General features: G+C 39.4%; 1 protein-coding gene across 1 annotated transcript in view; it reads left to right on the plus strand.

Annotated features, from left to right (window-relative positions):
* GTF2F2 (general transcription factor IIF subunit 2) overlaps positions 1-26,747 on the plus strand; it is a 135,384-nt gene that overhangs the window by 90,605 nt on the left and 18,032 nt on the right. Inside the window, exon 6 of the mRNA XM_002712960.6 lies at positions 24,732-24,831. Coding sequence (XP_002713006.1) covers positions 24,732-24,831 — 100 coding nt within the window. The remainder of the gene's footprint in view (positions 1-24,731; positions 24,832-26,747) is intronic.

The following is a 26,747-nucleotide window of genomic DNA, read 5'->3' on the forward strand; positions in this document are numbered from 1 at the left end:
CTCTGATGTTCACATTGCCATAGATTGAGCACAGTTTTTTTTTTTTTCTATGACTTGAAAGCCTCAGAATGTCTAGAACCCCTTTTGTGCCATCTAATACATATTGGAAGAAGGCCTAAAGAAAGGAATTGATAATAGCAATGTGCAACCAAAACTTTTCAGACTGAAAAATAGTAGACATGTCACAGGAACAGGACAGGATTTGGGCTTCCTTAACTTCTATGAAACAAAATATTCCAGTGAGTAGTATCCCCGCTAGAATGCGGCTCCATGAGGCCATGGGTGCTTCATTGACCAGTGCATCTCTGATGAGTACAGTCATTCATTCGAATAATGCTGGCGCATAGTAGGTGTATGATAAATACTTGCAGAATAAAGAAAAGAATGAAAGCTATGGGGCTTGGGTTTAAGCTTTTGTGTCTTATAGACTGCAGGACTGTGATCACAATGAGTCATTTCCTTTTAAGCCATCGCATGCCAAGGTGATTTATCCACTTTTGTAACTTCCCTGTATTTCATAGCTTTAGTGTCATTTAGGGAGCAGACATTTGATGTAGCATTTAAGATGCCATGTGGGATGCCCCCATCCCATATCAGAGCACCTGGAGTTGAGTCTAGGCTCTGTTCCCAGTTCTAGCTCGCCACTAATACATACACTGGGAGGCAGTAGATGATGGCTCATGTAGTTGGCCCCTGCTGCCCACATGGATGACCCAGATTGAATTCTCTGCTGGTAGCGTCAGCCTAACCCAGCCTTAGCTATTGCAGGCATTTAGGGGAATGAACCAGCAGATGGGAACTCTCTGCCATTCAAGTAAATAAATTTTTTCAGGTGTCATTTGTTACTCACTTGCTCAACAGATATTTGTAGAGCGTCTAAGGTGTAACTAAGCGGTGTAACATTAAAGAGCAGCTAGAACTGGAAAATGGATCAAACGAATTTAGTGTAATTAATAGTTTAGGCTTTTATTTCATGCTGTATTAAGAGGTTGGCACAGACACTAAATACTAGATTTCAGGAAACATTCATAGAATGAGTCAGAGAAGGGAATTTTAGACTTTGAGTAGAACAAGAGGAAGGGGAGAGAGTCCAAGCAGGAATTGGCACAGCATCATAGGGGATTAAGCAAAAAGCCTGTTTTAGGAAACTTAGTCGATCATCCTGGTAAAGCAGATACATAAAGGAAGACTTTAACTTGGCTGCTGGGTTAGGCTTACTGTAGAGTATTTCAGTGCCACGCTGAACAGGCTAGGCTTGATCTAGTAAGTGGTACGGATTTAGTGTGTGTTTTACCATGAGGGAGGTTCCTCCTCCTCCTCCTCCTCTAGGGCTCTGTTCTTGGCATGCTTCCCTTTCATTACTGACCTTAATCTTTGTTTGCTCTTTCTTATACCTGAACTCTTACCATCCTACATTGTCTTGCTAACTGCTCCAGTCCACATTAAAAAAATTTCTAAGAGGGTACTCCAAAATTTCGTGGCAAAGTGGATTGAAAAGACAAGGTGCATTTTCCATGAACCTCTTGAAGTCTCATGTATACATGGAACTACAGAATCTGTATGTCCAGCTTAGAGCTCACCTGAGCTTCATACTAACATATACAGTTTCACTTGAATGCCCCACAGGCGTCTTAACTTCACAAGCCTAAAACTGAAGTCTTAGCTTTTACCCACTGCTAATGTAGTCATCCCCATTTCCACTCAGTGACTCAGATAAAAAATCTTGGGAGTTAAGCATATTCTTCTTTTTTTGACAAAATGCGTCAAGTCCATGATCAAGTTCTGTCAGCTGTACTAACGCAGTACACCCTGACTCCTACTTCACTAATCTAAGCTGCCATCTTTGCATCGGAATGTGGATTCAGGACTGATTGTTTAATTTGCAGGACCTAGTGCAAACTGAAAATATGGGTCCCCTTGTTTATAAATTTTTAGGAATCTTAGACCAGTGACAATGCCACATTAAATCAAGCACAGGTGGGCTAGCACCGTGGCTCACTTGGTTAATCCTCCGCCTGCGGTGCTGGCATCCCAGATGGGCGCCGGGTTCTAGTCCTGGCTGCTCCTCTTCCAGTCTAGCGCTCTTCTGTGTCCTGGGAAAGCAGTAGAAGATGACCCAAATCCTTGGGCCCTTGCACCCATGTGGGAGACCAGGAAGAAGCTCCTGGCTCCTGGCTTCGGATCGGCAAAGCGCCGGCTGTGGCGGCCATTTGGGGAGTGAACCAATAGAAGGAAGACCTTTCTCTCTGTCTCTCTCTCTTTCTCACTGTCTGTAACTTTACCTGTCAAATTAATAAAAAATCAAGCACAGGCCCTTTCTGAGTGGGGGCCTGGTGTGACTGTACCAGGTGCCTGTCCCTGATGTTGACCCTGCATCCATCACTGTGGTCCCCTCCTAGCTAGCGGCTCCCTGCTTCCCCTATGGACTGTTGACTGATCAGTCATTAGTGTAGATCTGATCCCATCACTCTCTTGACTTTTTCAGTAAAGTTAAAAGATGCTGCACCGTCTGGGCTTTGTAACTCTGATCTGATCCTGAAGCCTGTTCAACTGCTGCTTCCACCACACTTCTCTCCCATTCACTAGGCAGCAGCCAGAGTGGCCCTTTTTATCCATCAAATGAGCAAGAACCGCCTCATCTCAGGTCTCTTCTGTCTGCCTGAGCACACGTGTCTCACTAGATCCTAAACTGGCAGTCTCAGTTTATAGGGTTCCCTCTTAGGCATTTCCTCACCACTCCCAGGGGAAATGGTGTAGCCTTCTCCCTTACCACAGAGTCAACTTGCTGTGCCATGACGTGTATTCTTAGCACTTATCTTAGCACTGTGTGGAACTATCTTTGTTAGTTCAGAATTCTAATTATCGACTGTATCCTCATCATCTGGCATAGCCCTCAATAAGTATTTGTTGTGTGTAAGAATGAATGTTTGTCAAAATTTTCTAGCCTCTTTCATTTGGAAATTTATCTGAAGTTAAGAAATAACTTTTTTTCTTTTTGCTAAGTAAATGCTAACTTTTTTTTGTTGAGTTCTCATCAGATTCAATTAGTTTATCAGAAAGTTAATTTTAGAATTTCTTTGAAAGAAAGCCTTTTCTCTTTAAAATGACGTGTATCTGTTGGCACCGCCGTTATCAGTGTACAGTGAAGAGAGCTTTCCCTTCTGAGTCAATACTGGACATTGTTACACCACAGATCTTACAGCCTAAGCTGCAGCAGTTTGTGTGAATGCGTTCCGTAGACCTTGAGCACCTATGTATACAGACACTCAGGAACGAGAAGATGAGTAGGACATTTTTCCTGCCTTTGAGTTGCTCACTGTAGATGATTTTTTTCTTTGCTATGCAATAACCTGTAAATTTCAAGAAGATAAATGCTGCAACTGGATTTTTTTATACTCCTTAATACTTCACTTCATAATCCAAATGATACAGTTGTGTAGAAAATCTCTCAGGCTGGCGCCCAGCTCAATAGGCTAAACCTCCCCCTGCGGCACCGGCACCCCGGGTTCTAATCCCGGTCTGGGCGCCGGATTCTGTCCTGGTTGCCCCTCTTCCAGGCCAGCTCTCTGCTGTGGCCTGGGAGTGCAGTGGAGGATGGCCCAGGTGCTTGGGCCCTGCACCCCATGGGAGACCAGGAGAGGCACCTGGCTCCTGGCTTCGGATCAGCACGGTACGCCGGCCGCAGCAGCCATTGGAGGGTGAACCAATGGAAAGGAAGACCTTTCTCTCTGTCTCTCTCTCTCTCTCACTGTCCACTCTGCCCGTCAAAAAAAAAAAAAAAAAAAAAAAAAAAGAGAGAGAGAAAAGAAAAATCTCTTTCTCTCTCTGTCTCAGACACACACACACACACTTTAAGGGGCAAATGTGAACAAGAAATATTTAAAATGAATTTACAAATCTGTTGTTTACCAGTACTGTCTGGTACACACTGGCCAATTTTGGAGGGGGTGGGTGTAATGATGGCCACATGCTATTGTTCACAGAATTTTCAATTCTTCACAATTCTTATTACATAATTACATTGAGTGCCATATGGCATTTTATCATAGCTCATTAAGTTACTCACAGTTTATACTTCTATTCATGTTATCATTAATGCATTTCAGTAGCACTTTTTAAAAAAACTTTATTCCTTTTACATAAAATAATTATGCTACTATCTGAAAATAATTCGTAGGATACAACACCATGGCTTTTCCAGAAATAATCCTCATGTGGACTTTGAAACGATTGCTAAGCATGTTAATAAAGAAATAATTGAACTTTTTTTCAAGGACATCTTGTTTTGAAAATTATCTGTGTTGATTTGCTACATCAATATCTTTTCTCTTCCTGGAATTTGAGAAGGGTAAGTTGTTTCTAACAGTTGAGTTTTCCAGATAGCTGTTATTGAACTCCTAAAAAGCTTATGACAAAAATCGAACTCCTAAAAGGCTTATGACAAAAATCATTAGGTTTGGTGAACAAAAAATCTTTCTAAACTATATTATATCTTATACTTATGTCTATAGCTCATAAACAGAGTTTATTGAGAACATATTCAGCCTTCTCTTTAACGTAGCTTTTCATTTGAGCACCCGATTTTTGAAGTTCTATGGTAGATGTCTCAAGGGCCACGGAGAAGAGTCAGGTTATTTACCCCTTCACGGGTTGGCCCCTGAGTGTCATGGTTTGCAGGTTATTTTGCTTGTTTTATGTAGTTCTTCAGTCCCCTCTTATCTGCTGTCATTTTGTCAAGTTGCTTGTGTTGCTGTCTATTGTGGCCCCTCAGTTCCTTCTGATTTAGTGTTTTTAATTTCCTGTGTGCTAGGAATCCAGTTTAAAAATTCCATTAGGATGAATAGTGTGTGTAAAAGAAGACTGAATAGTCCCAGAGTGAAGGACTGATGGGCTCGCCTATGAGTCAAGTGCTGGTGCTGTCATGCTTGGCCTTGTAACATCTGTTTTGGTTGCTGTGGGGTTTTGTTTTTTTCTTTTGCTTCTTCCCTGGTTCTGGTTAGGGCAGAAGTCATTATATTTAATAAATCAAAATATAAGATGTCTCATTTCAGAACCCTTCCTTTGGGTCACTTGATCTTTATTAGTGGTATGATACACTTATACCACCTATCTGAAACTGAGATACATAATAAGATACTGCTAATTAAATTCTCTGACATCCTTCCAAGTGCCTTGCTGTGAATCTGATTCATGTGAGTAAATGAACTCTTATTAAGCTCTTGGTTGCCAAAGCTGGTTGCTCTGCTCTTTATTCAGATCTCTATCATGATTAAGCATGCAGTTTCAAAATCCTTTGCGTGCTGACAACATATCAAGATGCTCTGCAGTCTAATCCAATGTATTTTGCAGTCTAACTCAATGTTCATTAAACCGTCAACACACATTGTTGGACACCTTCTTTGTCGGGCATTCTGCTAAGCACCGTGCCTACAGTGAACAAAACAGAATTTCTGTGTTGATGGGCCTTACTTACTCCACGTGGTTGTTCTCAGACTTGTGTGTGTATGAGTGTACGAATCAGCTGAGGCTTTCAATAAATATGTAGATTCCAGGGGTTGGCCCCTATATTTTTTGACTCAGCAAACCTGAGTTAGAACTAGAAATATGCACAGTAAACAGGCAACTTGATGGTTCCAATGTAGGTGGTCCTTTAAGCACCTTTTGAGAAGTAGTAGTCTGGCAGATAAAGAATTCTTACTAAGGACGTGCAACTTTCAAGTAATATAGGGACAAGAACAATATAATGTGATCTTTAACCTGATTGCCATTTCATTGACAACTTAAACTATCTCAGGAATCTATTTTTTAACCACTGTTGGGGATGGGAGCTGGCTGGTAAGAACACAGTAAATATGTATTTAATAGGAATTACAGGAGGTTGTTGATAATCCAGTGTGAAGGAAAAAGGTTGGGTCAGAAAGACTTTGGAATTGTGAAGGTGAGATGTTAGAGGACTTTTGACAGAAAGGAAACCTGGTCAGAGGAATACATATGCTGATGATGAGAATTTTTTGGTCATCTCTTATTTTATTTGAGAACTAAAATATTAATTAGGCACCATTCTGAGCTTTACAAAGAAAGACTGCTAAGGTACTGGTGACCTGCACCCCCAAGAAAGTCCTTTCCATTTGACAAGGAAGTTAAAATAGGTAACTAAGAATTAGAGGAAATGTTTATAGTGGCAACCTGTGTGTGGTTAGGGTACCTGCACATGGAATGAGAGGTAATTCCAATACCAGTTTGTATGTTGTGAGCAATTTGGATGAGAAAGCTGGAGAGATGTGGTAAGGGGGAGGCTGTTGTGGGGTAGTCTGCACATGTCACTCAGGTAAATAAGATGGGATTGGAATCATCTAATAGAGATTAGGAAGATAAATCAAAGTATTTAGTAAGCATAGCATTTTGTTGTTCATTTATTTGAGAGGTAGAGAGAGAGAGAGAGAAAGATGAAGAGATAAAGCTCCCATCCACTGGTTCACTCTCTAAATGCCTGCCATAGCCGGGACTGGGCCAGAATGAAGCTAGGAACCCAATTACTGGGACCATCACCACTGCCTCCTAGGATCTGCATTAGCAGGAAGCTGGAGTCAGAGCTGGAGCCAGATTGTGAAACCAGGTACTCCAATATGGGACTTGGGCATGTTCTGTTAATCTGTATCTTAACTGCTCGGCTAAATGTCTACCCTGGCTTTTACACTCCAACAGTTACACTTAGCAAAGCAAGGATAAGGAGAAAAAACAAGTATAGCATTGCTTAGTGTTTACTAAAAGTCAGACAGTTTTGATGTTGACAGGGTTCCCCCCCCCCCAATTTTTATTTATTTTCATTTACTTGAAAGGCAGAGTGAGAGAGAGAGAGCAGTCTGCTGGTTCATTGCTCAGATAATCACAACATCCAGGTCTGGGCCAGGAGAAGCCAGAAACCAGGAACTCCATCCTGGTCTCCCACTTGGGTGGTGGAAGCCCAAGTACTTGGGCCATAATCTGCTGCCTTCCCAGATGCGACAGCAGAAAGCTGATCCAAAATGGAGCGGCCAGGACTCAAACTAGCACCCTGATGTGGGATACTAACATCACAAGCAGAGATTTAACCTGCTGCGCCATAACACTGGCCCTTGACAGTCTGTTTTAACAGTAGTAGTGGTTTTATGAAAAATCAACCAGAGCTAGTATTGCTAATGTACTTGTCCATCTTGAGTGCTGTAATTGTTCCCAATAATACGCTATACTTCACTAGCTACAGATCATGTAATTATAACAATACTTTACTCTGAACTGGGATTTTATTTATGTCATGGTGTCATCAAATAACATCAACTAAAATATAAGCATATTTTCTGTTTGTTCTATAACATGTCTATTAAAAGTTCTTAGTGCCCATGTCAGTTCTGGAGGAAAAGACAAAAATTTTGAGGATTGGGGTTTTCTTTGCAACTTGAGTAGAAAAATGTGGAATGACAGATAATGTAACTTTTTCAGGGTAAGTCCAAGTTCAGCATTGTCTTTTGTCCCTGTATCCCAGAAGTTCATATCCAGCTCTTATTTTCATTCTTAAATTTAAGGTTTAAATTCTTCAAAGTTGAATGTGCAGAAATCCTTCTCACTCCTCCCATTCATCCTCTTGATGAGGAGGGAGTGAGAGACCATGTGGCCTAACACCCCATCCACAGAACAGTGGCTTGGTATAAAGTCTTTCTTTCCTGCTTTGCAGTTCTAAGGGACAGACTCATGAACTTTCGCTCTTTAGTGGCAAAGTGAGGACACAGCAGCTGTTCCTAAATGAGCTCTCTTCCTTGAAAGGCTGACCACTCCTCTAGGTTTCTGTTTTAGTTTTTTTTCTTTTGGATTGATTTGGCTTTAGGTACCCATAAGAATCTCTCTTCTTAATTTGTCAAGCAATACATTAAAATTTACCTTCTCTTTTAAGACGTTCTCTCTGAATTCTCGCCCACGTTGGTGGCCACATACTGCCAGTTATTTGCCATCCATTCTAACATTTGCAGTTTCATGGAATCACTAATGAAGTAGCCATTTGCTGAAGTTGCTTAGTCACCATAGCAACAGTGTCTAGGTTTGTGTACACCTCAGTAGTTTCCTGCAGTTTGACATAATGTGTAGCTGATAATCCTGACTTCTACTCCGAGGCAACGGGGATTTTGCAGGACAGTATTTTAAAATGTGCCGAAGAGAAGTTGCTTGTTTCCACCATTGTATTCTCTTGGCACCCATCACATAGTCATAGGATCATAGATATTTTAATTTGGAAAAATGACTCATCCTCACAGTGATTATCAAAGTAGTTGGCTTAAGAAATGTTGCTTCCATCCTCATTAGCAGTTTATTTAATCCCTTAACTTAAACATTGTTAGGAGACAGACTGATGAGAGTTAGAAATTGGGGCTGCTTAGTAATCTTGTGTGCTTAACCCCAAACAATTTCAAATCATTTTGATTATAAGCCTTTAGTTTTTAATATTATAAGTGTGAACATTGGAAATTACTCTCATCACATTAGTTTTTCTGGTCTTTTGTCTAATTTCTGCAGGTCAGCCTCCTTGAACTGCATTACCTCATTCTTTCCTTCCTGTACACCTACTTTAAGTTCCTTTAGTCACCACTTAAACTAACAGTTACATAAATCTATTTTCACTTTTTAAATGTGTTTCCTTCAAATTCCACATAGTGTACACATGTAACTTACTGAGAATACACTTTCTCTGATAGATATTATTTGGAGAAGATAATGTAGCCTGTTCATGATGATAGTGTTTACAATTTCTGAACCCTGATTTAATCTTAAATGATGTAAAGATTGTGCCTGCACCATCTGCTATAAATCCATAATGGCTTATTTAAGCAACCAACTTCATTTCCTAGCAAATTGCTTTTATCAGACTTACTCCATACTTGAAGGCCTGCCTTGCATATGAATTAAATCCACTTCTCTTTAGTCAAATGTAGTCTCATTTTGATCTGTATAAAGACCAAGATGCTCAAATCCTTACTAATTTCTTGCTTGGCTCTAAATATTGAACAGGAAGAAACATGGGCATGTTTTAGATTGTGTTCGTGCATACACATACACATATACACACATACTTTGTTTTTCCTTTGTCCTAGCTCAGTTGTTGAATGGATTGTGCTGGGTGACCGAGATTTTAGGTTTAGGTACCATTTGAGCATGTTTCCTTGGATTATTGCATGGATGCAGACTTTGTCCTTGCCTGCGCCTAGTAGTACTGTGATAAACTTCTATTCAGTCATGGAGGAAACAAAAGAAAAGAATTTGGTATACATCTGTTACCCCAACAAGAAAAACATAATGGCAGGACTTGAGGCTTTCCTACTGATAAATCAACCTCATCATGTTTAAATGTAAAGATGTCTGCCAAAGCAAAATTTGTAAAGGTGTTTGGAACTGAACCAGATCTTTATACCAGAAGCTTAGGGGAAAAAAGAATGGATTTTGTCCTTCATTTCTTGAACATGCATCATGGCAACCTGTAGTCTGTTTTTAGTTTTAACCATACATAAATGCTGATGGTGCAGAGATCATAGTTTGGGTCTATAACAATAGTCATTCTGTGATTGATAACTATATGAAGAATAACCTGATAACCTTAATATTTTATAGACGGTATAGGCTTTAAAATAAATGACTAAAATGTGAAGCTGTTTGTAAATATTCTAGCAGAACAAATAAATTGAATCTTTATATATTTAGAAAAAACTGGCTGAAACACTTATAATTCCTTGATTCTACTAATAAGGAAAATATGTGTCTTACTAAAATCATAGCATGATATATTCAGTTCTTTATAAATTTATCCATTGGGTCTGTGTAAGAGAAAATTTTGGATATTGGTCAAATAACTCAACATAGGTATTGCAACACTCTTCATCAGGTGATACCACAAGTCTAACATACAAGTCAGTGGCTAAGCAACTGGGAATTGTATTAGCCAGATTTTTACTACTGCAATGAAATACTTGAGACATGCTACTTATGAAGGAAAGAGAGGCTTTTTAGCTCACAGTTTTGGAGGCTGAAAGTCTGAACAACATGATGCAGGCTTTGGTGAAAGCCCCCAGAAAGAATATTTACCGGAAGAATCACATGATGAGCCAGGAAGCACAGAGTGGGTGAACCCGCACTCGGTCTGTTGTGTGACCCTCGTGAGGTAACAGGAGAACTTACCTTCCAAGGACACCGCCTGAATAACCTGAGGATCTCACGCTACGTCTCACCTCCTAATGGTTCTGCTGCAAGTGGCCTTTACAAGATACCCAGGCTCATCTCCAACCTATAGCAAGGAACTTAAAAAAAAAACGGTCATAGTTGAATGTCTGTTGAAAGGACTAGCTAGCAACATAAACTAACAATTGTGAAAATAGAAAATCTTAGTGTAATAATTATTCTCAGCCCTTTATCTGTATGGTGAACTTAGCGTTAATGTTTCTGTTCTGAAGCTGAATTGATGTTACCATATTATTGGTAATACCCAGCAGTTTCTCTTTTAACTTTGGAGTAATTTTTCCCACCAAGATAAAGCTTGTGAGACTAAACTCTCAAAACCACATTCCAGCCTTAAGTTAATGAATTACAGACAGGCATTTGGCCTAGCAGTTAAGACACCTGTGTTCCACATCGGAGTACCTGGATTTGATTCCCTATTCTGGCTCCTGATGCCAGTTTACTACCAATGGAGACCATGGGAGTCAGCAGAGATGGCCTAAGTAACTGGCTTCCTGCCACCCATATGGGAGATCTGGATTGCATTCCCAGCTGCTGTCTTTGGCCCTAGCCCAACCCTGGGTATTATGGGTATTTGAAGAGTGAACCAGTGAATAAGAGCTCTGTTTCTGTCTATCTATCTATTCAAATTATAATAATACATGTCAATCCTTAGTGAAAAGGCTTTTGTATTCTAGATATTTTGCAAGTAATGCATTTTGCCATGGTGAAAGATGAAAGGAATAATTTGAGTTTTCTTCCTGGTGTCTTATGACACATTAGTGGAAAAAAAGGCACTTTATATTTATTTATAATGTTTTTGTTAGCAATTTCAAATGCTATTGAAACCAGCAAAATAAATTAAATGGAATTTTTATGAAATTTTTTTTAAAGATTTGTTTATTGTATTTGAAAGTCAGAGAGAGAGGGGGAGACAGAGATCTTCCATCTGCTGGTTCACTCCCCAGATGGCCGCAATGGCCACCCTGTGCCAGGCCGACGTCAGCAGCCAGGAACTTCATCCAGATCTCCCACGTGGATGCCAGGGGCCCAGACATTTGGGCCATCTTCCGCTGCTTTTCCCAGACCATCAACAGGGAGCTAGAAAGAAGTAAAGCAACCAGGACACGAACTGGCGCCCATGTGGGATGCCAGTGTCACAAGTAGTGGCTTTACCTGCTTTGCTACAACAAATAAATTTTAAAATTGTGTCCGTGTACTTTACTTTCTATATTGGTTTATAGCTGTTTATAACTATTATAACACAACTAAAAATTACAAACAGAAAAATGGAACTGAGAGGAATATTGTTTTGGTGGTCTTGTCCCTAATGCCACTATCTAGAGTTCATTTAGATCCTGGAGAACGACCCAATTCTCAGGTGTTTCTGATCGGGATGTATTAGATGAGATTGCAGTGTGTTCAAGGGGTAGGCAGTTTGAAACATATCACACCCAACTGCTACAGTGTCTGCAGCTGGCATTCCTGAGTCAGACTTGAGTCAGACAGTTCATCAGGGGACTCTGTGGACAGCCAAGATGCTGTCAGCAAAGGCTGTGTACAAGCAAGGACAGGAGAGGAACAGCATACTTTATTTACTTGGACCCACTATTCAGTTTATCAGAAACTCACCTGTCTGCTGTTAAGAAAATTATATAACCTTCTTGAAGCATATTTTACTGTGAGAAAAAAGATGGGGAAAATCATTTTTGAGAGTAGTTTTAGATTCATTTTCATGAGTAATCTGTGTAATTTAAGGAGATGTTCTACTCAGATGCATTTTTCTACTTTTATTAAATTCAGATATACATTTTCCCTCCAGAAACCTTTTATTTAAGGAATACGAACTTCATATTTTTCATAAATACAATTTAGGAATACAGTGATTCTTCCAACTGTACCCACACTCCCACCTCGCTTCCTCCTCCCTCTCCTAATCCCATTCTTATTTTTTTTTTACTAAGATCTATTTTCAGTTAACTTTATACACACATGATTAACCCTATACTAAGGAAAGAGTTCAGCAAATTGTATGGGGGAAAAAAAACCTGTTCCTCAACAGTTGACAAAGGCTGTTCAAAGTAATTGCATCTTGAAGTGTTAATTTCACTTCTATAGATTACCTTTTAGGTGCTGTATTAATTATCACAGATCAGAGAGAGCATATGGTATTTGTTTTGGGACTGGCTTATTTCACTAAGTATGATGTTTTCCAGTTTCATCCATTTTGTTGCAAACAGCAGGATTTCATAATTTTTTTATTGCTGTGTAGTAATCTATGGCATATATATCCCATAATTTCTTTATGCAGTCTTCAGTTGATGGGGATTTGGATTGATTCCATATCTCAGCTATTGTGAATTGAGCTGCATAGATACACATTTTAGTCACTACTGATTGAAAGGCAAGTATGAAGGGTTGCCCTCAAGAATTAAATCCAAAAATGTATTGCTTATATCTAACACTCAGTGGATTTTTTTGAATCAGAGTAGATAGATAGTTACCCAAAACTGTAAGCCGCCTTATTCTTAGGCATCTTTCGGTTTTGTGGTTAAATTATAATTAGTTCTAATTAACACTTCAGTGGGCATTACATATTTGCCTGTAGCTGGATGGCATAAAGAAAGAAATTCTCATATCTTTGAAAACATCAAAAGAGATAAAGAAAAATGCTTTTAAATCTGATACAGCCAAATATCCTTTATCAGTATAAATGGAGAATGAACATAGATTCCATAAATCTTGGTTCTAAAACCAAATAGCTCCCATACATATCTGTTCAGTGTGGCTATTTGATTGATAACAAGAAGTACAGGAATAGCTAACATATTCTGAATGCATACAGTGGGACAGGCTATTCACTAAGTGTTTTCTAAAGATTATCTCACTTCTTTCTGTTGTTAGCCTTGTTTTTTTCATGAGGTTTGTAGGAATTAGAGAAGTTAACTAATTTGATGAAGGAAGGTCAGACCTAGTGGTGTTAACCAGAACTTAAAACCGGAGTGTGTTTCCAAACTCTGCCATACCATGCTATGATAAATTCACTCTGAGCAGTTATTTAACGCCATTCCTGTATGTAATACATTTGCTTTAATCTTGGATTTTTTTTTCTAATGGGAAGTTATCAGCTTAAGTCTGGATGCCAAAGCTATTTCCTTTTTTGCTGTTTTTAGTACAGTTATAAATATTACTGGTTCTTTTGATTTAAAAAAAAAAAAAAAGGCCTTCACCCCCACACTTGGGAACCATACCAAATTTTTTAGGCGTTTTACTTTTGTTGGAGTTTAGAGAAGCGAAATAAAATGAAAAATTCTTCAAGAATGAAAATGAAGTTTTTAGTCATTCATCATTCAAGTTTAAAATAATTGCATTTCTAGCATTGAATGAATAGCTACTGGGTCATGTAGTGAGGAGTAATAAATAGTCCCTGGTCAGCTCAACTTTTATTTTCCTTGTGTATTTCTGCTTTATACCTGGATACCTGTAGTAAACTGATGAACAGATTTTATGATTAACAGCATAAACAGTAAATTAGTATTTCTTCCATCAAGTGTCCCCTACTCTGCTTCTTCCCTCCCCATGTCTGTCTCTCTCAAACCCACATAATATATATGAATGGAAACTTCCCAAGATGAAAGGCAATTTGCTTTTATGACATAGCATGAGAAATCAGGCTTAAGTTGAACTAAATAAAAAAGCACTACGATGGATACACTGCAGGTACCCAGATTTAGAAATTTTTAATGGAATCTCCAGGTATTGCAAACCTTAGATATCTCCTGGCTTCCAGACTGTTCAGAACCAGACGTCAGGTGTGCCGCCTTTCCCCTCAGTGCGGGCATCAGTTGCACTTGTTTGCAGCCAAAGACCTGGTGACTTAGAAGTAAAGCTGCGCTTAGGATAAGGAAAGAATAGAAAAGAAAAGGAAATTGTGCAAGATACTAAAAATTTTCTACCTGCAAGGTAAGATATTTTTGTTTGGAGCAGCTTGTAGAGATTTCATGTTGTCTTAACTAGCAGAAGTAAATAAATAACTCTGCTATATTCTTCCCAGAGAAGTAAAAATTAGATATGAAGTGTACAGTTTTCAGTGAAAAACAGAGGTTAAGCAGTAATTAAAAGCAAAAGCAAGAGAGTTCCAAAAAGCCTCCATTACACTAACTGTCATTTATTTTACCATATTTAATACATGGCATAAACTTATGGTGGCTGTTGTTTTTCATAAAAGTGGAAGAAAAAACAAAGTCTATTCTGAGTCATCATTCCCTTGCTGGGTGCAGGCCTCTTTCTTGCTAGCTTATATGACAAATGTAGTGTGAACATAATCTTTTTAATACAGCTACAGATATTTTAAATTGGGATAGTTTGTTTACGAAACTTGAAAAGGCAGTTGAATTTTGTTTATGATTTAGGTGACAAGCACTGGACAAGGAATCTTGGGTCTCCCTGCCCCCCAGTCTGCTTCTGATAAGCTGTGAGGTCTTAGGCAAGTCATGATTATGTTGGGACTTAATTATTGATTTGAATTGCATCATTCTTATATAGAAGAATTCAACTGTTATTCATTAAAAAGGGGTGTGATTAGGTTGAACCTTATGAAGTTGCTAGTTTCATAAACCAAAAGTGATCAGATTTCTGTATTATAGCAGTAGTATTTTTATCCCTAGCCTGAGAACTGGCTGGAATGTACTTCCCTAAGAATGGTCTAGGGTTGTATGTCACCCAACTCATGGCTTCTCCTCCAAAGAGCAGTGTGGGAATGAGGTGGCCACAAGCGCTCTTCCTTCAGTAAAACTGTAGTTTTGATGCCAGTGGTTCTTTCTCACTTGAGTCTTGACTTTGCTGCTTCTAGTAATAATTGCTAGCTACTGCTTTGCTTTAAAAAAAAAAAAAATCTGGGATATAGATGCCTAGATGAGAGGGCTACTCAATGATAGTCTGGAACAACTTGTGCATGTGGGTTTTTGGTTTGTTTTGTTTTGTTTTGAGGGACTTAGGGGTTGGGTTGAGATAGGAGAGCACCTGTCTGCTTAATTGAGTTAGTTGGTAGTGTTTGATAAATGATTTCAAATAACAATTTGATTCTCTTGCATCTTCTAATTCTAGAATACTGTCCTTTTATTTCTATAGAGTAACCATCAGCTAGAGCTGAGGACTTGTTGCCCACCTTTGTTGAACATGCGCTTTATTTTCCATTCACCCTAATTCCCACCTCTTGCTCTTGACTTCTTTCTGCGTTACTTGACAGGCCTCAATTATAGATATTTGAGGTTGTGATTGGCCTGTACTGTTCAGTAAACTTTCCACGGCGATGAGAATATTCTGTATCTTTGTTGTCCACTATCGTGGCTGTTAAGCACTTGAAATGTGAATGATGTGTCTGAGGAACTGAATTTCCAGTTTTGTTTATTTTTTAGTTAATTTAAATAGAAGCGCTGTGTTGGATAGTGCAAGTAGATGGCTGGCGCCACGGCTCACTAGGCTAATCTTCCGCCTTGCGGCGCCGGCACACCAGGTTCTAGTCCCAGTCGGGGCGCCGGATTCTGTCCTGGTTGCCCCTCTTCCAGGCCAGCTCTCTGCTGTGGCCCAGGAGTGCAGTGGAGGATGGCCCAAGTCCTTGGGCCCTGCACCCCATGGGAGACCAGGATAAGTACCTGGCTCCTGCCATCGGATCAGCGCGGTGTGCCAGCCTCAGCACGCCGGCCGCCATGGCCATTGGAGGGTGGGCCAACGGCAAAGGAAGACCTTTCTTTCAGTCTCTCTCTCTCTCACTGTCCACTCTGCCTGTCAAAAAAAAAAAAAAAAGATAGTGCAAGTAGGTAATGGATTGTTTTCCTTTATTAGGCATTTCTTACAGAATGAAAAGTAAAAACCATAATACATTTGACACCTCTTCTAATTCTCAGACCTAAATGTTAGCATATATTGCTGTCAGTCTTATGATTGGACAACCAGATTACCCTCTGTAATTAAATGTAGCCTAAAACTTTCCTTCTTTCCTCTCTTACTTATTCAACACATTGTAATTCCATGCATAGTCTGGGCCCCAGGCAATGAATGAGCAAATTCTCTGTTCTCATGGGGCTTACCAGTGGTTAATAAATATTTGCAAAAGAGACATTTGTCCAAGTATTATAATTTAGTTTCACTATCTGTAATCTCTCCAGTAGCACTGCTAGATAGATAAGGATATAATTCAATTGCTTGTGAATTCTCAGAGTTGAAATTTCTTCATTGCTACTGAGTTCCATATTCTAATAGGCTGACATGTACTTACTGTATTATTCTGAGAAACTAGCTGTCTTTGTCCTACTCATGAAATATTGATACTTTCTGTAAATGTACCATCTCAAAGCCAGGCTGCTTCCAGGGCTTTTCATATGTGTCAGTCAGCTGGGCCTTCTCTCTTCGTTGCCTCCCGTGGCCTTTTCTCCCAGCCTCTGTCCACCTGCTCCTTCTTCCAGAACTTCTTTTGTATAACCTCACTTCAGGCTGCGTGTGTGCTGTCCGCCCAGGCAGTCCCAGTGCTCACAGCCATGGCTGCTGCTTCCTGCCCTGAGACTTCTCTCATCCTGCGAAAGTCAGCCTCCTGCTCCCCTGTGAGAAGCACTGTTTACCTCCATTCACTACTCCACACTCTCCCTTTCAAACATGAAATGTAAATCTGAAGAAAATACACATTCTTTTGTAAGATATGGCATTTTAAGAATAACATAAATTGCAATCAAGTGTTGCGGTAGTACAGAAGATAGATGAGTAGTAAAATGATATTTACAATATGAAATGACTCCTACATTGGCAGTTATTGCGGGAAACATTTGTTGTTCAGTATTCTTCTGCAGTTGTTTAATTCTGTTGTTGATAGCCAAATTAGCAAGGCAGTATTGATTTGAAGTTTCTGCTGAGACGTAAAATAGACTGTGTATACATGAAATCTGTTACCTTTGTATTAATAAAAAAGTTCTTAAAAAGGAAACAGACTGTGTATAGAAAATCAGGCTTTATTATGGTGTTTGTTAATATGGGATTCTGCCTTTTCCTCTGTGATCTAACTGTGCCATAAAGGTGTCATTTATTCATTTGCTCAACAAATATTTATGGAGTTGCTATTACATAATGAACATTGTGCATAAAAATGAGGTAAGCGAAGGATTTATTGGCTAAAATTTGTAGACTTCTATTCCTAAATCTGCCAGCAGTTTACAGGAATAGAGTTTGATATTTTCCCATTTTTTTCTACATCTAACCACTGTTCATCCTTTATTTGAGGCCTATATGTGCTGTTTTTTTGTTTTTGTTTTTGAATTTTGTATTTTCAGAATATACTAGGTAATTTGAAAATCAAATTCCTAGTATAATTCATAACAATAAAGTATAATAATAGGATCTCTATGTAAGCTTATTAATGACAATTATGAACCATGGTTATGGCCTGATGAATAATGACATTGCCTTTTAGGAGACTTTTTTTAGCGTGGTAAGGGAGACTGTAGTATGTGTGTGTGGAATTGGATTAGTCACAGGGAGGCTGATGACTGTCAGTGCGAAATTGCTGTCTGAACTAAGTTCCATAAGACTCTAATTAGATATTTTTTTGTTATGTTGCCTTTCATGGGACCATGTAGAGTAATAATTAACTTTATCAAGCCTTAGGGAGAAAGAGATAGATCTGAGTCTCATTCTGTTTTTGCCTACTATGAAGAAAAACTAAGTTTGAGATGACATAGGTAAAATTCCTAAAACACTCACTATGTGGTAGAAACTGTTTTTTCAGTTTATGTTATTATTTCTGTCACAGTTGTCATCCTTGTGTTAGTTTTTCAGCTCTTAGGTCATGTGGACCTTGAGCTGCTGCTGCTGCTTCTTTGGTGACAGGCAGAGTGGACAGTGAGAGAAAGAGACAGAGAGAAAGGTCTTCTTTTTCTGTTGGTTCACCCCCCAGTGGCTGCTACGGCCGGCGCTCCGCGCTCATCTGAAGCCAGGAGCCAAGTGCTTCTCCTGGTCTCCCATGCAGGTGCAGGGCCCAAAGCCTTGGGCACTCCTGGGCCACAGCAGAGAGCTGGCCTGGAAGAGGGGCAACCAGGACAGAATCCGGCGCCCTGACCGGGACTAGAACCCGGGGTGCCGGCGCCACAGGCAGAGGACTAGCCTAGTGAGCCGCGGCGCCGGCCAATGGGAAGAAATATGAGCTACCGCTGATTCCTTAAATAAGAATTCTAGAAATTGTAAATATTCAGTGAGTTGATTTTGACTCTCCTTATCATCATAACAAGGCTAAATACTTTCATATGGCCAAGGCTATATAATGACAGTAATTGTCAGTCATTATTCCTTATTCTAATTTAAGTGTAAGGCAGAAAGAGAAACTCTTATCTTTATGTAACATTTATTAAGAATTCAAAATAGAAGGTGTTAATATTTCAGTTCCTTTTCAACTGGGATAATTTTTCTGAATCTGAGAATGGAGCATCCTATATACACATTTCATAGGAAAACACGATGAATCCTGTAGAAGTAGTTTTAAGGAGATATAGTCTATGTCCTTCCTAGCTTATGGTTGCCCAGGCTGGAAATCTGAGCTCAGTTATTCTTGAGACCTGGCTTACTCTCTTACCCTCCAATTAGGCACTAATTTCTACTAATTTCTACTTAAGGTTGTCTTCGGAATACTTCCTGAATTTGTTTAACTTCACTCATTCCTTTCCCATCACTGTATTTTGAGTATTATTTTCCTTGTGCATGACTATAGTAACTTTCCTAGTCGCCCACACCCATTTTTGCCCCACTCCATTATCTGTATTTAATAGCTACCTATCAGGATATGTCTGTTCTGCAAGAAATGGCCAGAGGAAAATTTCTAAAACATGCTTTGATTACTTCCTTTTAAAAAAAAAATCTGATTTTTTTAACTTTGAGATTTAAAAATATTTAAGACAGCTCATATACCCTACGTGATTTAGTTCCTATTTACCTTTGTAGATTTCACTTTCTATATATTCACTTTAATATAAGCTTCCTGAATGCAGTCTATTGTATTATTGTATAAAACAGATACCTGTATTTCCCCTCCCTTACCCCAGGTATTTGATCTTACAACTCTGGCAAATAATTTAGGGACTACTTTCAAACCTCGCCACTTTGAACTTTCAAGTATGTGATTCTAAGTTACCTAAAATGATGCATACTGTTCAAGAGTAACTGCATATGTTGATACTTGAGTCTTACACTTTGAAAAATAACTTATGGTTTATTACTGATTTGAATTATTTTATAAATACGTGTCTCTAAATACTTCCTCTATGACTGTGGGAAATACAAAAGGATATGGTTAGTCCTACTTTTCCAAGAATGTGGACATAGGGGTGGGCATTTGGTGTGGTGATTAAGGTGTCTCTTTAGTCGCCTACATCCCATATCAGAGTGCCTAGGTTTGAGACCTAGCTTTTCCCCTGGTTCCAGCTTCCTGTGCACCCTGAGAATGTAATGGGCAGGTGATGGCTTTAGTAGTTGGGTCCCTGCCCACCCCTGTGGGAGAACTGGATTGAATCCCCAGCTCTTGGCTTCCACCCAGCCTGGCCCAACCCTGGCCTGGTCATGGTGAGTATTTAGCAGATGAATACTTCTCTGTCTGCCTCTTAAAAAAAAATGGATGTATATTCTGAATTGTCTTATAGGGGTGTTAGAAGTTAGCATGGCTATGTCTGTTCTGCATGATCACAGAATAATATTATTTATTATTTGTCTGTTACTAATTCCTGAAAATAGCACTTTTTAAATTTTCTGAAAATGTCAAGACTCATTTCTAAAACTGGTTAGAACCATGAAGCTTTTAAGCTTTCCCAGTCCAGCCTACCACCTCTGTAGTTTGCTGTTCTGTTTTATAAACCAAATGTGTCTCTTTCTTTTATTTGAAAGAATTACAGAGACAATAAAAGAGAAAAAGAATCTTCATCTGCTGGTTCACTCCCCAGATGGCCGCTACAGCCAGGGTTGGGCTAGATCGAAGTCAGGAGCCAGGAACTTCATCTGAGTCTCCCAGTTTTGGGCCATCTTCTGCTACTTTTCCTAGGCTATTAGCAGGGAGCTAGGTCAGAAGTGAAGCAACTGGGACACAAACCAGTGCCCTTTTAGGATGCTGGTGTCACAGGGAATGGCTTTACCTGCTGTGCCACAACACCTGCCCCATAAACCAAATATTTCTGAATTATATTATTTTCTGTAAACCTTATCTTGACTTTGAAGGCTTATTAATGATAGTCAGTAATGTCTTATTTAGGTACATTGTTCACTGGTGAAATGCAGTTGCAAATTGTTCTGACACTTCCTGAGATAATGTTAAATGAATTATCTAGTGTTAAAGAAAGAACTGTGCTAAATTATTAAGTTAATTTACATATTTTAAGATTTAGTTCTTTAAAAATAGGTTGTGTTTTCAGTCCAGTGATTACCTTTTGAATTTTGAATCATAGGATGTCTTCTTTTAATTAAAACAAAACTCATATAGTCGACTTTTTAAATATATAATAGGTTAGATTTTTATTTGAGCTCTTTATTTTGAAAAAAAATCAAGTCAGTGTTTTCCTTTATGTAAAAGATTAAATACTTGGCATGGCACTCTATGGATGATGAAATTGGCTTTCAGAATTGTTGAATTTGAATTAAAAACAAAGTATACCACATGAACGGAATCAGGATGCACTCGCTACAAATAAACTCAAGTGTAAGAGTATGATAAGAATAAGTTACCATTTATAAAGAAGCACTTGACTAAGCAAACTGCAACCCTGAGGGATTTTCAAATTGTGAATTAACGGGAACAATCATTCAATGTGGCAGGAGGGGCCGCTGCTTGTCTCCCTCCTTGAATGTCTCATCAGATCAAATCTTGCAGTGAGACCCTTGAAACAGGACAGATGATTTAGAGGCAGTGTAACAGATAGATTACCATTTAGAGAGGCCAAACATGAGAATAGGGCTTAGATTAGAACACAAAGATGTTCAGAAACTGGGTGCCTCTTACAGGTATGTGTGTGTGTGTGAATTTTCAAGGAGTTACACAAGCTTGGTTTTCCTAATACTTCATAAACATTTCTTTGTTTTCTGACACACTTCTCTTTCTAAAGGTTTATCTCTAGCTTTGAGACATCTTTCATCTTGGAAGATTCATTGCTACCAGATCTTTTCATATCATCTCTTTATGAGCAACACTTCTAGCTTATCCTGAAACTCATACCTTGGAGTTAATCCTCATCATATCAGCAGGCAATGAGTTGTAACACTTCACCCACCTCTTCAGTGTTACAGTTAATGGTACAGTGCTTAATATTTGTTTTCCTTAGAACGAGTCTATACTGCTATGCCCCTGGTCTCCAATCCAGTGCCTGGCATTTGTCAATGCACAGCAAATACTTGTAGGATGATGGCCAACAAGAGCCTCCCTTTCTAAAACCCAGTCCTAGCACAGTCAGGGATGAGATCCCAGAGGGGCTTGAGGTCATGTGAAGGAGCTTGTGCTGCACCCCAGGAATAGTAAGAGACAATCAAAGGATCTTAAAGCTCAATTTCACCCTTGGATGGTTATCTCCCTTCTAGACTCTAGCTGTTGCTTCTCCATTTTAAGAAAATTTAATCCATGTTCATAGAAACTGTATATAGAGGTCCTGCATTGTGGCCTGGCAGGTTAAGCCGCTGCCTGAGACACTGGCTGCTCCATTTCTGATCCAGCTCCCTGCTAATGTGCCTGGGAAAGCAGCAGCAGATAGCCCAAGTGCTTGGGCCCCTGCACCCATGTGGGAGACCCATAAGAAGCTGCAGGCTACTGGCTTTACCCTGGCACAGTCCTGGCCATTGCAGCCAGTTTAGTGAACTGGTGGATGGAAGATTTCTCTCTCTCTATCTCTCTTTCTAACTCTGCCTTTTAAATAAATAAAAAATATATCTTTAACCAAAAAAAAAAAAAAGGAAAGAAAAAAAAGTATATGTAGCACATGAAAAGCAAGGTAACATTGTGATTGCTACTACTGATGGCTACATATCCAATAATTTTCTAAAGACATTTTCAGAGTCCTTTGCTAAACTTTATAAAATAAATAATCAGAGATGGACATTGTGGCACAGCAGGCTTAGAGTTGCTGCTTCGAATGCCCACATCCCATGTTGGAGTGCCTGGGAGCAGGTCCCAATTCTGCTGAGCCAGCTTCTCCTCCCTCCTGCCCTCTGTGCTTCTCTCTGTGTCACTCTTTCAAATGAAAAATCAATGATTAATAATTTTATATGTTTGAAGGTAAGTTCTGCATTTACAAATAATTAGAATTAAAATGTTTGCATTTCCATGCAAAAATGAGTATGCATCATACTCCTCCTTCACCTAAATAGAAAGAAAGTTATCTTTATTCAAGGAATTAAGTAATAAGAATATTATAAAAGCAGGTAATGTTAATAATTATTTGTGCTTTTTTTTTTTTTTCTTTGAGAGCTGCTTTTTTTTTTTTAATTTGCTCATTTGAGAGACACAGAGAGTGAGCTTGTATTTTCTGGTTCACTCCCCAAATGCCCACGACAGCCAGGTCTGAAAACGAATACAGATGCTGAGAGGCAGTGGCAGTGGCGTAATTGAAGGTAATTGGCTGGGTTCCCGCCACCAATGACTGGGACTGAATTCCTGGCTCTCTACTTTGCTGCTTGGCTGTTGCAGGCATTTGGGGAGTGAAGCAGTAAGAACTCATTCTCTCTATATCTCTGTCTATATACTGTTTCTTAGTTTCAGTGATCACTGTATTCCACCAATTCTTTTCGGGTTCATTTTCCTTCTTACTGCAGTAGATCTTTGAGTAGTTCTCTTTGAAAGGATCTATGAATAATAAACCTAAGATGTTTGTCCAAAAATACTTAATATTTGACTCTTCAATTATAATTTATTTCAAAAATAGGCAGTAAATAACAGAATTTGGCAGGCCATAGTTAGTATGACACAAAATATTCTAAGATTCCTGTTTAAATAAGTATGTATCACTGCCATATCATGTTTTTGTGATGTGTTATAATAGACTCATATTTATCTTATGTCTGTTTTTCCTAAGGTGGCATTTCACATTATATTTTAATTTAGATGGACTCCTACAGTAGTTCTAGATCCATGTTTTCCAATGGAACTTTGTATAATGGAAACATTCTTTTATCTGTGTTGTCCATTAAGAAGGCCACTATTCAATAGACCTTGAGTACTGACATAGTCTCTCTTTGTTTATCTCTTATTGTGTGAATAAAAGAGTTTGTCAGGGATAGCATCATGGGTACATGACTGTTGCCTTGAGATTTTTGTTGTTGTTGTTGATTTGTTAGAGAAAGAGAGAGAGAGAGGGAGAGATCTCCTATCTGCTGATTGATTCCCCCAAATGCCTGAATGAGTCTAGACTGATCTGGGGCCAGAGCCAGGAGCCAGAAACTCAGTCCAGGTCTCCCAAATGGGTGGTAGGGACCCAGGCACTTAAACAATCATTTGCTGGCGCCAGAAATCAAACCCAGGCACTCTGACAGGGATGCAGACACATTCACCAGTGTCTTAGCCAGTAGTCCAAATGTCTACCCTAAATAGAAGTTTTAAATTAAAAACTTGATTAGTTGAAGACCATATAATTTGAAATAATTCAATTTTACCTGTGTTTTTCCCCCAGGAATTTAAAACTACATAGCTTCTTGGTTTTAGTAGCTAAGAATTGCTTGTAGAATTTAGTATTAGAAGTAAATTGTGGGGCTGGCACTGTGGCATAGTAGGTAAAGCTGCTTTTTGCCTGTAGTGCCAGCATCCCGTATGGGTTCCAGTTCGAGTTCTGGCTGCTCCACTTCCTATCCAGCTCTCTGCTATGGCCTGGGAAGGCAGTAGAAGATGGCCAAGTCCTTGGGCCCCTGTACCTGCATTGGATACACAGAAGAAGCTCCTGACTCCTGGCTTTAGAGCAACACAGCTCTGGCCGTTGCAGCCAGCTGGGGAGTGAACCAGCAGATGGAAAAACTCTCTCCTCTCTCCTCTCTCCTCTCTCCTCTCTCCTCTCTCCTCTCTCCTCTCTCCTCTCTCCTCTCTTCTCTCTTCTCTCTCCTCTCTCCTCTCTCCTCTCTCCTCTCTCCTCTTCTCTCTCCTCTCTCCTCTCTCCTCTCTCCTCTCTCCTCTTCTCTTTTCTTTCTCTCTCTCTCTCTGCCTCTCCTTATCTGTGTAACTCTGACTTTCAAATAAATAAATAAATCTTAAAAAAAAAAAAGAAGTAAATTGTAGAGTTAGAAGGGGATTCATTGTATTTTTAGCTTACCATCCTTTTTTCTACATGATAATCATCTAAATCTGGTGTGTTTTTTCAAGTATTGTGTTAAGGTCAGGATGTCCTTTTCTGAAGTTGCCTGTTCATGTATTAATTCATATTTACTGAGTAAAAAGAATTGTATATCTAACTCTTCAGGTTCCAGTCTACTGAACAAGTGTATTAATAACCCCTTCTATTTTTCAGATTACAAATAGAGGAATCTTCCAAACCTGTAAGGCTATCACAACAACTGGATAAAATTGTAACAACCAATTACAAACCTGTTGCTAATCATCAGTACAATGTAAGTCTTTTGCATGTCTCTCTTCATTCTGTTGTATCTTTTTTCTTTTCCATATCATAGAGGCTTAGGTTTTGAAAAGATCCCAACAGTCCTGCATTGTGCCGTCAGGTGCTGGAGTTATAGCACCTGATCCAGATTTAGTATGGAATATGACAGTTTGTTAAGCACAGGAAAATGCTTGCTCTATATGGTAGATTACACAGTAAGAAGAAGGCAGCTATTGTTTGAACTACTTTTGAGAAGGTTTTCCAAAGAAAGAAAAAAACTTTAATTCTCAGTGGTCTCAATGTTTAAATCATATTTTGGGTAAATATTTTACCAATTTTTCATTTTTCTGCTTTCCGGACTGACTATAGTAGTTTTTAATGGTTGGACACCACCACCACAACTAGGGGTGTGGGTGTGTGTGTGTGTGTGTGTGTGTGAGAGAGAGAGAGAGAGAGAGAGAGAGAGAGAGAGAAAGAGAGAGAAATTTATATTTATTTGAGAAACAGAGCATACTCATCCAATGATTCACTGCCCAAATGCCCACAACAGCCAGGACTGAGCTGGGCAGGAGCCAGGAACTCAATCCAAGTCTCCCGCATGGGTGGCAGGGAACAACCACTTGGGCTGTTACCTGCTGTTCCCAGGGTACCCATTGGCAGGAAGCTGAAATCATGAGCCAGGACTGGAATCAGGTACTCTAGCCTGTGTCTTAACCATTAGGCCAAATACCCACACTAGGTAATAAAATTTAAAGGTCATAAGATAGTAATTTTTTCCATTGATTATTAAGATTGCTTTGCATGGTTTTAATTTTCCCAAGTATTTTTAAAAGATTTATTTACTTATTTGAAAGATAAAATCGGGGCGGGGGGTCTTCCACATGCCAATTCACTCCCCAAATGCCCACAATAGCCAGGACTGGGGCAGGCCAGAGCAGGAAGCAAGGAACTCTACCTCTGTCTCCCTCATGAGTAGCAGTGACCCAAGTAATTGGGTCATCTTCTGCTGCCTTCCCAGGTATACTGGCGGGAAGTTGGATTGGAAGTGGAGCATCTGGGACTTGAACTGGCACTCCCTTATGGGAAATAGGTATCCCAAGTAGCAGCATTGAAGTAAATTTTACATATCCTATATGTATTATACAATACATAATGTACACACTTATGGTCCACATCATGTATACTTTGTGCCAGGTGCCATTCTGGGTGCTTCATATAAATAATTAACTTTCCTCTTTATACCAACCCTGCAAAGTAGCTACTGTTATCCTCATGTTACAGATGAGCTAACGGAGACACACAGAGGTAGCTTACCTAAGGTCACACAGGCAGTTATCAACCAGTCCAGATGTTCGGCTCAAGCAGTCTGCCTTTGGAGACATACCTCTAACCACTGTCTGTGGAGTTGCTGTAATTAGCAGTGCTAAATGTGTAATACCTACAATATAAGGCAAATTGTGATGGTTGCCTAAAAGTAAAATGAAGCATAAATTATGTCCTACTTGGTTTCTAAGATTCCTTTTAATACTGAATTTAGGAAGGAATAAAGTCTTTTAAGATTGATCTTGAGTTTTCTTTGAGAGGTAGCAAATGCCAATGCCTGTAGGTCCAAGCAGGTGTCTAAGATGTGCAGAAGGCTGGGATGTAAGAGAGTAAATGTTAGGGACTGTGGGAGCTGGAGTGCACATGCCCCTTCCCTAGGCATTCAAATTTAAAAATTGTTCTATTGTGTGGATTAAACAAAGCAGGTCACAGTTCAGCCACATAGCCTCTGGCTGTTCCTCAGGGAAAAGTAAACTACAAAAGACAAGCAAAGAGAGTTGCAGCCACCAGGGCCAGATAATCCCAGGAAGGTATTTTCCTATTGTCTAATAAATGTATTTCTTTATCTTCTGTTCTAGTCTGTTCCACTCTTAGATGGGAATACTT

Source organism: Oryctolagus cuniculus, chromosome 9 (assembly GCF_051225735.1).
Source record: "Oryctolagus cuniculus isolate XC-2025 breed Fujian yellow rabbit chromosome 9, ASM5122573v1, whole genome shotgun sequence".
NCBI lineage: Eukaryota > Metazoa > Chordata > Mammalia > Lagomorpha > Leporidae > Oryctolagus > Oryctolagus cuniculus.